This window comes from Bombina bombina, chromosome 6, assembly GCF_027579735.1.
Source record: "Bombina bombina isolate aBomBom1 chromosome 6, aBomBom1.pri, whole genome shotgun sequence".
NCBI classification, from domain to species: domain Eukaryota; kingdom Metazoa; phylum Chordata; class Amphibia; order Anura; family Bombinatoridae; genus Bombina; species Bombina bombina.
Window position 1 is genome coordinate 851,982,450 of NC_069504.1, and position 13,855 is coordinate 851,996,304.

Consider the following 13,855-nt stretch of genomic DNA (forward strand, 5'->3'; position numbering starts at 1 on the left):
CCACACCGCTACTATAATAAATGTATTAACCCCTAAAGCTAAGTCTAACCCTAACCCTAACACCCCCCTAACTTAAATATAATTTAAATCTAACGAAATAAAATAAATCTTATTAAATAAATTATTCCTATTTAAATCTAAATACTTACCTGTAAAATAAACCCTAATATAGCTACAATATAAATTATAATTATATTGTAGCTATTTTAGGATTAATATTTATTTTACAGGCAACTTTGTAATTATTTTAACTAGGTACAATAGCTATTAAATAGTTAATAACTATTTAATAATTACCTTGTTAAAATAATTACAAAATTACCTGTAAAATAAATCCTAACCTAAGTTACAATTAAACCTAACACTACACTATCAATAAATTAATTAAATAAACTATCTACAATTATCTACAATTAAACCTAACACTACACTATCAATAAATTAATTAAATACAATACCTACAAATAAATACAATGAAATAAACTAACTAAAGTACAAAAAATAAAAAAGAACTAAGTTACAAAAAATAAAAACATATTTACAAACATTAGAAAAATATTACAATAATTTGAAACTAATTACACCTACTCTAAGCCCCCTAATAAAATAACAAAGACCCCCAAAATAAAAAAAATGCCCTACCCTATTCTAAAATTAAAATAGAAAAGCTCTTTTACCTTACCAGCCCTGAAAAGGGCCCTTTGCGGGGCATGCCCCAAAGAATTCAGCTCTTTTGCCTGTAAAAAAAAAACATACAATACCCCCCCAACATTACAACCCACCACCCACATACCCCTAATCTAACCCAAACCCCCCTTAAATAAACCTAACACTAAGCCCCTGAAGATTTCCCTACCTTGTCTTCACCACGCCGGGTTCACCGATCGGTCCTGAGGAGCCTCTGAAGTCTTCATCCAAGCCCAAGCAGGGGGCTGAAGATGTCCATGATCCGGCTGAAGTCTTGATCCAAGCGGGAGCTGAAGAGGTCCATGATCAGACTGAAGTCTTCATCCAAGCGGGAGCTGAAGAGGTCCATGATCGGGCTGAAGTCTTCTATCAAACGGCATCTTCAATCTTCTTTCTTCCGGATCCATGGTCATCCCGCCGACGCGGAGCATCCATCTTCACCGACGACTTCTCGAAGAATGACGGTTCCTTTAAGGGACATCATCCAAGATGGCGTCCCTCGAATTCCGATTGGCTGATAGGATTCTATCAGCCAATCAGAATTATGGTAGGAAAATTCTGATTGGCTGATGGAATCAGCCAATCAGATTCAAGTTCAATCTGATTGGCTGTTCCGATCAGCCAATAGAATGCGAGCTCAATCTGATTGGCTGATCGGATCAGCCAATCGGATTGAACTTGGATGACGTCCCTTAAAGGAACCGTCATTCGTCGGGAAGTCGTCGGTGAAGATGGATGTTCCGCGTCGGCATGATGACCATGTATCCGGAAGAAAGAAGATTGAAGATGCCGCTTGATAGAAGACTTCAGCTCGATCATGGACTTCTTCAGCTCCGGCTTGGATGAAGACTTCAGTCGGATCATGGACATCTTCAGCCCCCCGCTTGGGCTTGGATCAAGACATCGGAGGCTCTTCTGGATTGATCGGTGAACCTGGCGTGGTGAAGACAAGGTAGGGAGATCTTCAGGGGCTTAGTGTTAGGTTTATTTAAGGGGGGTTTGGGTTAGATTAGGGGTATGTGGGTGGTGGGTTGTAATGTTGGGGGGGGTATTGTGTGTTTTTTTTTTTACAGGCAAAAGAGCTGAATTCTTTGGGGCATGCCCCGCAAAAGGCCCCTTTCAGGGCTGGTAAGGTAAAAGAGCTTTTCTATTTTAATTTTAGAACAGGGTAGGGCATTTTTTTATTTTGGGGGTCTTTGTTATTTTATTAGGGGGCTTAGAGTAGGTGTAATTAGTTTAAAATTGTTGTAATATTTTTCTAATGTTTGTAAATATGTTTTTATTTTTTGTAACTTAGTTCTTTTTTATTTTTTGTACTTAAGTTAGTTTATTTAATTGTATTTATTTGTAGGTATTGTATTTAATTAATTTATTGATAGTGTAGTGTTAGGTTTAATTGTAGATAATTGTAGGTAGTTTATTTAATTTATTTATTGATAGTGTAGTGTTAGGTTTAATTGTAACTTAGGTTAGGATTTATTTTACAGGTAATTTTGTAATTATTTTAACTAGGTAACTATTAAATAGTTATTAACTATTTAATAGCTATTGCACCAGGTTAAAATAATTACAAAGTTGCCTGTAAAATAAATATTAATCCTAAAATAGCTACAATATAATTATAATTTATATTGTAGCTATATTAGGGTTTATTTTACAGGTAAGTATTTAGCTTTAAATAGGAATAATTTATTTAATAAGAGTTAATTTATTTCGTTAGATTTAAATTATATTTAAGTTAGGGGGGTGTTAGTGTTGGGGTTAGACTTAGCTTTAGGGGTTAATACATTTATTATAGTAGCAGTGTGGTCCGGTCGGCAGATTAGGGGTTAATAATTGTAGGTAGGTGGAGGCGACGTTGGGGGCGGCAGATTAGGGGTTAATAAATATAATATAGGGGTCAGCTGTGTTAGGGGCAGCAGATTAGGGGTACATAGGTATAATGTAGGTTGCGGCGGTGTACGGAGCGGCAGATTAGGGGTTCTAAAAAATATGCAGGTGTCAGCGATAGCGGGGGCGGCAGATTAGCGGTTAATAAATATTATGTAGGTGTCGGCGGTATTAGGGGCAGCAGATTAGGGGTACATAGGGATAACGTAGGTGGCGGCGGTGTGCGGTCGGCAGATTAGGGGTTAAAAATTTTTAATAGAGTGGCGGCGATGTGGGGGGGCCTTGGTTTAGGGGTACATAGGTAGTTTATGGGTGTTAGTGTACTTTAGAGCACAGTAGTTAAGAGCTTTATGAACCGGCGTTATCCCAGAAAGCTCTTAACTCCTGGTTTTTTTCTGCGACTGGAGTTTTGTCGTTAGATTTCTAATGCTCACTTCAGCCACGACTCTAAATACCGGCGTTAGAAAGATCCCATTGAAAAGATAGGATACGCAATTGACGTAAGGGGATCTACGGTATGGAAAAGTTGCGGCTGCAAAGTGAGCGTTAGACCCTTTCCTGACTGTCTCTAAATACCAGCGGTAGCCCAAAACCAGCGTTAGGAGCCTCTAACGCTTGTTTTGACGGCTAACGCCAAACTCTAAATCTAGCCGATATTTTCTATAGATGTTAGCTGCTTAACCCACAGCAGAATTTGTAAGACACTGTATTAGCATAGTCGATTTAGCGCCAACTTTTTCTTAAATTTGTCTGTTTTCTCCATTTTTATGTTCATTGAATGTTGTGACACTCCGCCCTGCGCGGCGCAAGGACATGCAACTTCTATAATTGTATGCACTTTTGGTTAAAAATAATTAATAAAAAAAAAAACAGAGGAGACAGAAGTTTGTTCCAACCGCCTAGATCATGCCTGTTGTTTGTGGTCAGGTCTCAGAATGTTCCCTTATCACTCCCTGCAGATTGCCACTTAAGGAACAAGGTGATTGCAGAGCTTCTCTTGTGGTGCGCATGGTGTTGATCTCCGAGAAGACATTTGTTACGGTTACCCTTAGTCTCGCTGAGAGATGGACCGCTTAGTAGCCTGGATCCCTATTGCTAAAGAGGGGAGAAGCTGCTTTCCATAGTATTCTATATGAGTCTCGCAAATATAGAATAATCTCCCTTAGCTGCAGTACAGCTAGGATACCCTTCTGCCCACAAAAACGAGTCAACGCTGCGATTGAGGGTCAAACAAGAACTCAGGACTGGGATGCCCAGCCTGCTTTTTATTAAGGTTACATGCACACAGGGCACTCCCAGGGGGAGAGGGGGGAAGCACAAAATCCCCCATCACACATTTAGATAGAGAGCACTGTCCTTTGACAGGCCACAATAGGATTACAGTACTTAAGATAACAAGTTTACAAGTTCATCTTATCAATTAGCAGTCTGGCTCCAGAGGTGATTAGACAAACGTGTATTTAGGCAATAGTTTCTAAAAGCTGAAAAAAAAGAGTTAACTCTTTATGAAATGATACTTGTTACGGTTTTCTTGGAGCCCTTCTTAGGCACTGGCTTGCTGGTTCAGGCATTGCTGCTGGGAAATAAGCTCTTTATAACAAAATAACTAATGCTTCTGTAACAGTGCTCCCTTTCTGTGGAACACTCTGGCAGACACGGTCTGACCCCTTTTCGGGGCAGACTAAGGCTGTCCAGACCGCTGGTTATGCGGGGCTGAGGTCGGTTTGTCTGGACAACCCGTCGGCGTTGCCATTCTGTTTCCCAGGTCTGTAAGTAATGGTGAAATTGAAGGGTTGCAACGATAAGCTCCAACGTAATAGCCTGCCGTTATCTCCAGAGACCCGGTTCAGCCACACCAACGGGTTATGGTCAGTGACCAGAGTGAACTCCTGACCATATAAATAGGGAGTCAATTTCTTTAATGCCCACACCAAAGCCAAACACTCCTTTTCGACCGCTGCATAGCTGACTTCGCGGGGCAGGAGCTTCCGGCTGATGTAGGCAACTGGATGCTCCCCTCCATCTTCGCCTACTTGGCTGAGGACGGCTCCCAGCCCAAACATGGAAGCATCTGTATGGACGATAAAACGTTTGTTAAGGGCTGGGGCCGCCAAGACAGGAGCGTTAATTAGAGCATTTTTGAGAGCCTGGAAAGCCGTTTCACAGTGGGGAGACCACAGGACCTGTCGAGGTAAGTTCTTCTTGGTCAAGTCAGTCAGGGGTTTGGCAAGTGTGCTGTAGTCTGGTACGAACCGTCTATAGTACCCTGCCGTGCCCAGGAAGGCTAGGACCTGAGTCTTAGTGATGGGGGTGGGCCAATTGGCGACAGCTTCTATTTTGGCCGGCTCTGGTCGCTGCTTTCCACACCCCACCCGGTGACCCAGGTACTGTACCTCGGCCATCCCAAAGTGGCATTTTTCTGGCTTCAGAGTCAGGCCAGCAGCCCGGATCTGATCCAGAACCATTCCCACATGAGCTAAGTGGTCCTCCCAGGACTCACTGTGGATCGCTATGTCGTCCAGGTAGGCGCAAGCAAAACTCTGGAAGCCATCCAGGAGCCTATCCACCAAGCGCTGGAATGTAGCTGGGGCATTCTTCATCCCAAACGGCATTACCCTAAACTGATATAAGCCGAATGGGGTGACGAATGCCGACTTGGGGATAGCCTCCGGGGCCAGGGGAATCTGCCAGTAACCTTTGCAGAGGTCAATAGTGGTCAGGTAATTTCCCCTGGCTATACGATCGAGTAGCTCGTCTACCCTGGGCATAGGGTAAGCGTCCGTCACGGTATTTTCATTGAGCCTCCGATAGTCTACGCAGAACCGGGTGGTCCCATCTTTCTTGGGCACCAAGACAACTGGGGAGGCCCAGGGACTATCGGAGGGCTCAATTACCCTGAGCTGGAGCATCTCATCGATCTCCTTCTTCATTCCTGTCCTAACTGCTTCGGGGATTCGGTACGGAGCCTGGCGCAAGGGAGCTTGTCCCGGAGTATCTACCTGGTGGGTGGTTAAAGTAGTGTACCCTGGCTTCGGGGAGAAGGTGAGGTGTTTGGACTGGAGGAGTTGGTTGAGCTGCTCCCTTTCAGTGGGGCTAAGTCGGTCCCCTATCTGAACCTGCGCCACTATACCTGTGGGGAGACTCTTTTCTAATAGGTCTGGAATGGGTAAACTGTCGGGGTCTTCCTGAGGGGAACAACATACGGCCGTCACGTTCTCTGGTCGCTCAAAATATTCCTTGAGCATGTTTACATGGAATGTCTTTCTAAGATTGTTGTCATGGCAGCTAGCTATCACATAAGTGGTGTCTCCTCTTTTCTCTACGATCTGGTAGGGACCCTGCCAGGACGCCTGCAATTTGTCTGTCTTCACCGGCTTAAGTACTAACACCTTTTGTCCTATGGTGAAGATTCTCTTTCGGGCCCCCCGATCGTACCATACTTTCTGTCTTCTCTGGGCCAACTGGAGATTAGCCCGCACGGATTTGGCTAATTGCTCCATTCGGTCCCTGAGTTCCAGCACGTATGGCACCATGGGGACACCGTCAGCCTCCATCTCTCCCTCCCAGTGCTCCCGGATCAGGTTTAGGGGTCCCCGTACCTTCCGTAGAGCAACTCGAAGGGAGAGAACCCTGTTGTTTCCTGGGGCACCTCCCGATAAGCAAATAGGAGGTGCGGCAGGAAGCGTTCCCAGTCTCGGTATTCCTGAGTGAACGTCTTGAGCATTTGCTTGAGGGTCCCATTGAACCTCTCACACAGCCCGTTCGTCTGGGGGTGGTATGGGGAGCTCAGGAGGGACTTAATTTTGCAAACCTGCCAGAGTTGTTGGGTCAATTCAGCCGTAAATTGGGTGCCTCGGTCGGATAGGATTTCTTTTGGAAATCCTACCCGGGAGAACACCTGTACTAGTGCATTCGCTACCGTATCCGCTTGTATGTTGGATAGGGCGACAGCCTCTGGGTACCTGGTAGCGTAGTCCACTACGGTAAGAATGTAGCGCTTACCGGAGGGACTAGGGGTAGCCAGTGGTCCCACTAGGTCAATAGCAACCCGGCTGAAGGGTTCCTCTACAATGGGCATATTTACTAGATGGGCTTTAGGGTGATCGCCTCGCCTTCCTACTCGTTGACACACATCGCAGGTGTTACAGTAAGTTCTAACGTCAGCGTGCACCCCTGGCCAAAAGAACGTGTGAGTAATGCGGTGTAGGGTACGGGTTACGGCTAGGTGGCCTGCTAAGGGGATGTCGTGGCCTATTTTGAGGATTTCTTGACGGTATTTGTGGGGCACTACCAGCTGTCGCCTACGCTGTCCCCTTTTCTCTGTCCAGCGGTATAGTTTCCCTTTTTCCCATAAGAATGTTTCGTTATCTGCCCCGCCCCCTCTGGTCTCTGCTCGTTCCCGGTACTTTTGTAAGGTCGGGTCAGTCTTAGACTCTGCCTCGAAAGCATCTGGGGTGTCCCAGGGTATGGGGCCTAACCTGTCAGGCAAGGTCGGGGTAGGTCTTACCTGTGTCTCCCGCACTGGTGAGAGCTCTCGCTCCGTCCGGGCTTGGGCCCGTGTAGTCACTGGGTCCGCCTCGTTGTTGCATACTGGAGCATAGGCAGAAGTCATGGGGCCCAAATCGTTGCCCAGTAGTACTTCGGCAGGTAAATTATCCATTAGGCCCATGTTCACAGCCCCCTTTCCCGCTCCCCAATCAAGATGCACTTTAGCTGTTGGAATTTTGTACACATCCCCCCCCGCCACTCTAACGGCCACAGTCTGTCCGGATCGCTTGTGCTCTGGCACCAAATGACTCTGTACCAGCGTGATAGTAGCCCCTGTGTCTTGCAATCCCTCGGTAGATCGCCCCTCGAGCCATACCCTCTGCCGATGGTGCTGGCGGTTATCTGAGGCAGCATGTACAGGGTCTGCCTCGTGAAGCGGCCCCACATATCCCTCCATAGGGGCCTCTTGGTTAACACAGAGGGCCCGGGCCGGACAATAGGACCCAGAGGGGTAATTGTAATTCCTGGGTGTCTGGTGCGTATTAAGGGGGCAGCTAGCCATGAAATGCCCTGGTTGCTTGCATCGGTGGCAAGTCGGTCTGGGACGCTCAGAGCTGTTATTGGGTGGTCCTGAGTGTCGGACGGGCCCTGTGGGCACCGGGGCTCGGAATTCAGCACAAGGGGGTGCACGGTAAACCTCTCTCGGTTCGACCCGTGCTGGAGCTCGGTAGTTCATGGGTTCGTGAAGACGGGAGTCATAATGTTCATCGGCCAATTTGGCTGCTTCTTCTAAGGTAGAAGGCCGCCTGTCTCGCAGCCATTCCTTCCCTTGCTGTTCCATGCCATTATAAAAATGTTCTAAGAGAAACAATTGTAAAATTTCCTCCCCAGTCACCGCTTTACTTCCGCTCAGCCAGTGATTTGCCGCTCTCCGCATTCGGTGCGCCCATTCCATATGGGTATCGTTAGGCTTCTTTTCCGTGCCCCGAAACTGTCGGCGATACGTGTCCGGAGTTACAGCGTACCGTCGCAACAGTGTCTCCTTAACTAGCTCATACTGTGTCACTTCCTCAGCACCCAGAGTACGAAAGGCTTCCAGGGCTCGCCCAGATAGTTTCCCAGACAATATCGTGGGCCACTCTCTGTTGGGAATCTGGTGCAGGGCACATTGCCTTTCGAAGTCCGCCAAATATTCATCAATCCCTGTCTCGCTCTCTAGGAAGGGTCGAAATGCCGCATAGGGTATCTTGGGCCTCCCAGCATTTTCGACAGGGATGATTACCTGCGGGGCTTCAGCATTGCGGTGTGCGTTCGCTAGGTTGAGTTCGTGGGCTCGAGTCTCTCGTATATCCTTGTCCGCCTCCGCCATCAACTGCTGTACCAATTTCATGGAGGGGTTCGGCCCGTATAATGAGAGCCTTTCCCGAACAATCCTGGTTTTTTCGTCACTAATCGTGGTCGGTGTTTCCGCCATTGTGAAGCTCTGATCCAGTTCGGTCAATTCTGCGATCAGCCGGTTGCTGGCGTACCCCCCTCTGCTTTCAAGTAAATCCTTTAGCGTTGTACGCTTCAATTTTTCGTAAGCGCTCTCCATCCGTTCTGTACCTCTCCTAGGAAATCCAGGAAAATCCCGCCGCTGCCGCCAAATGTTACGGTTACCCTTAGTCTCGCTGAGAGATGGACCGCTTAGTAGCCTGGATCCCTATTGCTAAAGAGGGGAGAAGCTGCTTTCCATAGTATTCTATATGAGTCTCGCAAATATAGAATAATCTCCCTTAGCTGCAGTACAGCTAGGATACCCTTCTGCCCACAAAAACGAGTCAACGCTGCGATTGAGGGTCAAACAAGAACTCAGGACTGGGATGCCCAGCCTGCTTTTTATTAAGGTTACATGCACACAGGGCACTCCCAGGGGGAGAGGGGGGAAGCACAAAATTCCCCATCACACATTTAGATAGAGAGCACTGTCCTTTGACAGGCCACAATAGGATTACAGTACTTAAGATAACAAGTTTACAAGTTCATCTTATCAATTAGCAGTCTGGCTCCAGAGGTGATTAGACAAACGTGTATTTAGGCAATAGTTTCTAAAAGCTGAAAAAAAAGAGTTAACTCTTTATGAAATGATACTTGTTACGGTTTTCTTGGAGCCCTTCTTAGGCACTGGCTTGCTGGTTCAGGCATTGCTGCTGGGAAATAAGCTCTTTATAACAAAATAACTAATGCTTCTGTAACAACATTTGTGAAAGCAGAGACTTGACTCCTGGCTGAAGTTTGCCAAGTGACTGATGTGGAAAGTTAGCCCAAATAGGTTCCTACCAGGTGGAGAAATAATGGAGACGGGACCAAAATATGCAATCAAAAGAGTAACCTGTTTACTGACTGATATTTTATTATTGCAGTAGGTCATATCTTAGACAGCAGACAGACGGAATAGAAGGGAGCTCTTGCTGTGTCACACAGATTATATACCAGAAACATTTCTTGATAAGATAAATATTTGTATTTGGTCATTGTTACTCACACTACTCTGCATCACTAGCTGAGTCAGCACAATTACAGATAACAGAACAAAGAACAATAGCAAGATTAATTTCTGTAGCAAAGTTACTATATGTTTTCTTTGCTACATTTCATGTCATGTGGGTTTCATACAAACATTGCTATGTTATAAGCATATCTTAGGAAACTGGAGTTTCAAAAACAACAAGAGGCTAATAACAAATATTATATAACAAGGTGTTTTGCCGCCTCCTAGCGGACTGTTTTTTAATCCCACATATGATGGCATGTGGACTCTTACCTTATGAAAGTAGTTATGAGGTATGGATACTTTTTTTTTTTTTTAAGGGATAGTAAACCCCAAAATTTTATTTTATGATTAAGATATAACATACAATTGTAAATAACTTTCCGATTTAATTCTATTATGAAATTTTCTTAATTCTCTTGCTATCCACTGCTGAAGGACTTCATTGCACTACTGACAGAAAGCTGAACATATCTATTTAGCCAATCACAGGAGACACATGTGTGCAGGCAGCAATTAGCAGCAGCTCCCGCTAGTGTATGATATGTGCATATTATTTTTTTAACAAGGGATACTAAGAACGAAGCTCTATCTGAATCATGCAAGTTTAATTTTGACTTTCCTATCCCTTTAAGGTATAACCCAAATTCACTGATTTTATTTAAATATATTCATTTTGCTTTATTAAATACCTTTTGTCTTTTTTTTATGCATCTTATGGGAAGGGAGAAATTTTCCAAATTGTTTAAAATTTAATTTGCTTTTTCTAATGTCTTTACCACCAGGTTACTGGATATAAAAAGCAATGAGCTGAGTCCTAAGGATAGAAGCCGTCGTGAATCTAATGCTTTATTTTTCAGACTGCTAGTGACATTCTTTATTGAGAGTGAGGTAAGAAAAATATGATTTTCTTTCATAAGTTGGGGAAAATGCAAAATTTAACACAAGTGGAGTTATACTCCAGTCGACTAAGAGTAACATCCCTACATATCAGAGATGTAATCCCTCTCACAATACCTGTCAGTTTATTTCTCCAATGGAGTGAGGTGAATTTGGAAGTGTTGATCTGCATGTGGTTGATAGGGGTTCTCTAACTGATCCTAAACCCATTTTCCCCCTCAGATCCTCCTAGACAGAGGAGATGAAACAGGTTTAGCCAGAAAGTTAGAATCTTCTCCCAGTGTTTAGATGTCATAGGCAGGTGAAATGTGGATGTATCTGCCAATCCCATAGTCTACAGTGTGCTGCTCCTCCTGAGATACCTGTCATTTTGCTTGTACGAGATCGTATTGGTCCTACTACTTAATGCCATCTTCTGCAGCTCTGGTAAGTATGGTAGATGAAAGTGCTGACAGTTAAGTATATTAAACATGTGTTACCTTAACTCAGCCATCTAACTTTAAAATTATCTTTTATACATTGGGAAATGGCTTTACCACTCTCCGGTAGTACTTAATATGCCAAAGCTTTTTTTTAACAACGAAAATGTCTTTACTGCTCTGGAAGCTCAGATGTGTGCTAAAGGTTAAAATTTTTTGGCAGAATGTTTGTGCACCTTTTTCTGACTTTTTTATTATTTTTTTTGAAGTGTAGTAGCTATATGTTAATGGCCCGAGAAGTTATCTGTACCTGTGCAGGTGTAAAACTGAGAATACCTTTCCTTCTTAATATAAGGAGAGTCCACGGCTTCATTCCTTACTGTTTGGAAATACTGAACCTGGCCACCAGGAGGAAGCAAAGACACCCCAGCCAAAGGCTTAAAGGGACACTGTAGTCAAATATACACTCGTGTTGTAACAACAGTATACCAATAAATACATCTTTTTTTCAAAGTACATCCTATTTAAAATCTTTATTGTTTGTAATATATCAGTTTTGGAATTTTTACCTTTTTCCAAGCCCACTGATTTATACTCCGTAACTGTATTCCAATCCTGGAGGACAACTCCAGTTGGAACATGGCGACTACCGGACGCAATGCACATGCGCAATTTCACGCAACGTCATCGGCAACATCACTGTCTTACATGCATAGATTGCAAAGTAATGTGCGCATGCATTATTTTCTCTGCTGTCGGTTATGTCGGCTTCTCTGCCACAGTATGTGCATGCAATACTAATAGAGAACAATTGTGCATGCGTTTAAATACAAAATGTTATTTTAATTACATGCTAATACTGGGCTTACGATTGACCAGTATGTTATTGCTTAGACGGCCCACATTTGAGGGCTGGATAACGTGACGTCATTGACAGAAAATAAAAGTTTATTTTTCTGCTAAAGGGGGCTTTGTTTTGGAAAATGAAAAGATAGATTTAATTTACATTATAATTGCAATGTTTTATGTTGAGTGAGTTTTGCCTAAGAACATATAAAGTTAGTAATCCTTTAAATACCTCTCCTATTTCCCCTATCCCCTAGTCATTCTTTGCTTTTTGTCACAGGAGGATGGCAGAGAAGTGTCAGAAGATTTCAGAAGTTGTTCCTCAGGAGGGATATATGCCTTTTGTTATGGAACTGGAGTTTTAAGTAGTCTTGTCAGCCTCTCAGTAAGAGCATTGACAAAAGTTAGAGTCTGGAGATGCAGGGAGAGTATTTCTGCGAACCCATCCAGACTGCCTGCTAACAGCTCCTTAACCCCTTAATGACCAGACCATTTTTCAATTTTCTTACCCTCAAGGACAAGGGCTATTTTTACATTTCTGTTGTGTTTGTGTTTAGCTGTAATTTTTCTCTTACTCATTTACTGTACCCACACATATTATATATTGTTTTTCTCGCCATTAAATTGACTTTCTAAAGATACCATTATTTTCATCTTATCTTATAATTTACTATAAAAATATATATAAAATATGAGGAAAAAAAAGGAAAAAAAAACCTGCAAGCTGCCAGTGGTGGGTTCTGTAAAGTGAGACTGCTTTTGCCTGTTATGCAATTTGTATATAGACATGACACCATCCGTTGAGTATTTAATTTCTGTCTGACCATGTGTCATGTCTGAGATTAAGTGTTTCTCTTGTTAAGTGTATCCAGTCCACGGATCATCCATTACTTGTGGGATATTCTCCTTCCCAACAGGAAGTTGCAAGAGGATCACCCACAGCAGAGCTGCTATATAGCTCCTCCCCTAACTGCCATATCCAGTCATTCTCTTGCAACCCTCAACATAGATGGAGGTCGTGAGAGGACTGTGGTGTTTTATACTTAGTTTATTTCAATCAAAAGTTTGTTATTTTTAAATGGTACAGTTTATCTCAGGCAGTATTTAGAAGAAGAATCTGCTGCGTTTCCTATGATCTTAGCAGAAGTAACTAAGATCCTTTGCTGTTCTCACACATTCTGAGGAGTGAGGTACTTCAGAGGGGGAATGGCATGCAGGTTTTCCTGCAATAAGGTATGTGCAGTTAATATTTTTCTAGGGATGGAATTTGCTAGAAAATGCTGCTGATACCGAAGTAATGTAAGTAAAGCCTTAAATGCAGTGATAGCGACTGGTATCAGGCTTATTAATAGAGATACATACTCTTATAAAAATGTATTTTAAAACGTTTGCTGGCATGTTTAATCGTTTTTTATATATGTTGGTGATAAAACTTATTGGGGCCTAGTTTTTTCCACATGGCTGGCTTGAATTTTGCCTAGAAACAGTTCCCTGAGTCTTCCCACTGTTGTAATATGAGTGGGAGGGGCCTATTTTAGCGCTTTTTTTGCGCAGCAAAAATTACAGACACAGACATCCAGCTTCTTCCTGCATGATCCAGGACTTCTCTGGAGGGCTCAAAAGGCTTCAAAAGTCGTATTGAGGGAGGTAAAAAGCCACAGTAGAGCTGTGGCAGTTGTTGTGACTGTTTAAATACGTTTTTTGTCATTGTTATTCCGTTTTTGGTATTAAGGGGTTAATCATCTATTTGCAAGTGGGTGAAATGCTCTGCTAACTTATTACATACACTGTAAAAATTTTGTTAGTGTAACTGCATTTTTTCACTGTTATTTCAAATTTGGACAAAATTTGTGTTTCTTAAAGGCGCAGTAGCGTTTTTTATATTGCTTGTAAACTTGTTTTAAAGTGTTTTCCAAGCTTGCTAGTCTCATTGCTAGTCTGTTTAAACATGTCTGACACAGATGAATCTACTTGTTCATTATGTTTGAAAGCCATGGTGGAGCCCCATAGGAGAATGTGTACTAAATGTATTGATTTCACTTTAAATAATAAAGATCAGTCTTTATCTATAAAAAAATAATCACCAGAGGGTTCT

At 43.2% G+C, this 13,855-nt stretch overlaps 1 protein-coding gene across 1 annotated transcript in view; it reads left to right on the plus strand.

Moving 5' to 3' along the window:
- The window catches only part of STAG3 (stromal antigen 3), a 1,295,475-nt gene that overhangs the window by 544,312 nt on the left and 737,308 nt on the right, over positions 1-13,855 (plus strand). The window contains exon 12 of the mRNA XM_053719478.1: positions 10,381-10,486. Coding sequence (XP_053575453.1) covers positions 10,381-10,486 — 106 coding nt within the window. The remainder of the gene's footprint in view (positions 1-10,380; positions 10,487-13,855) is intronic.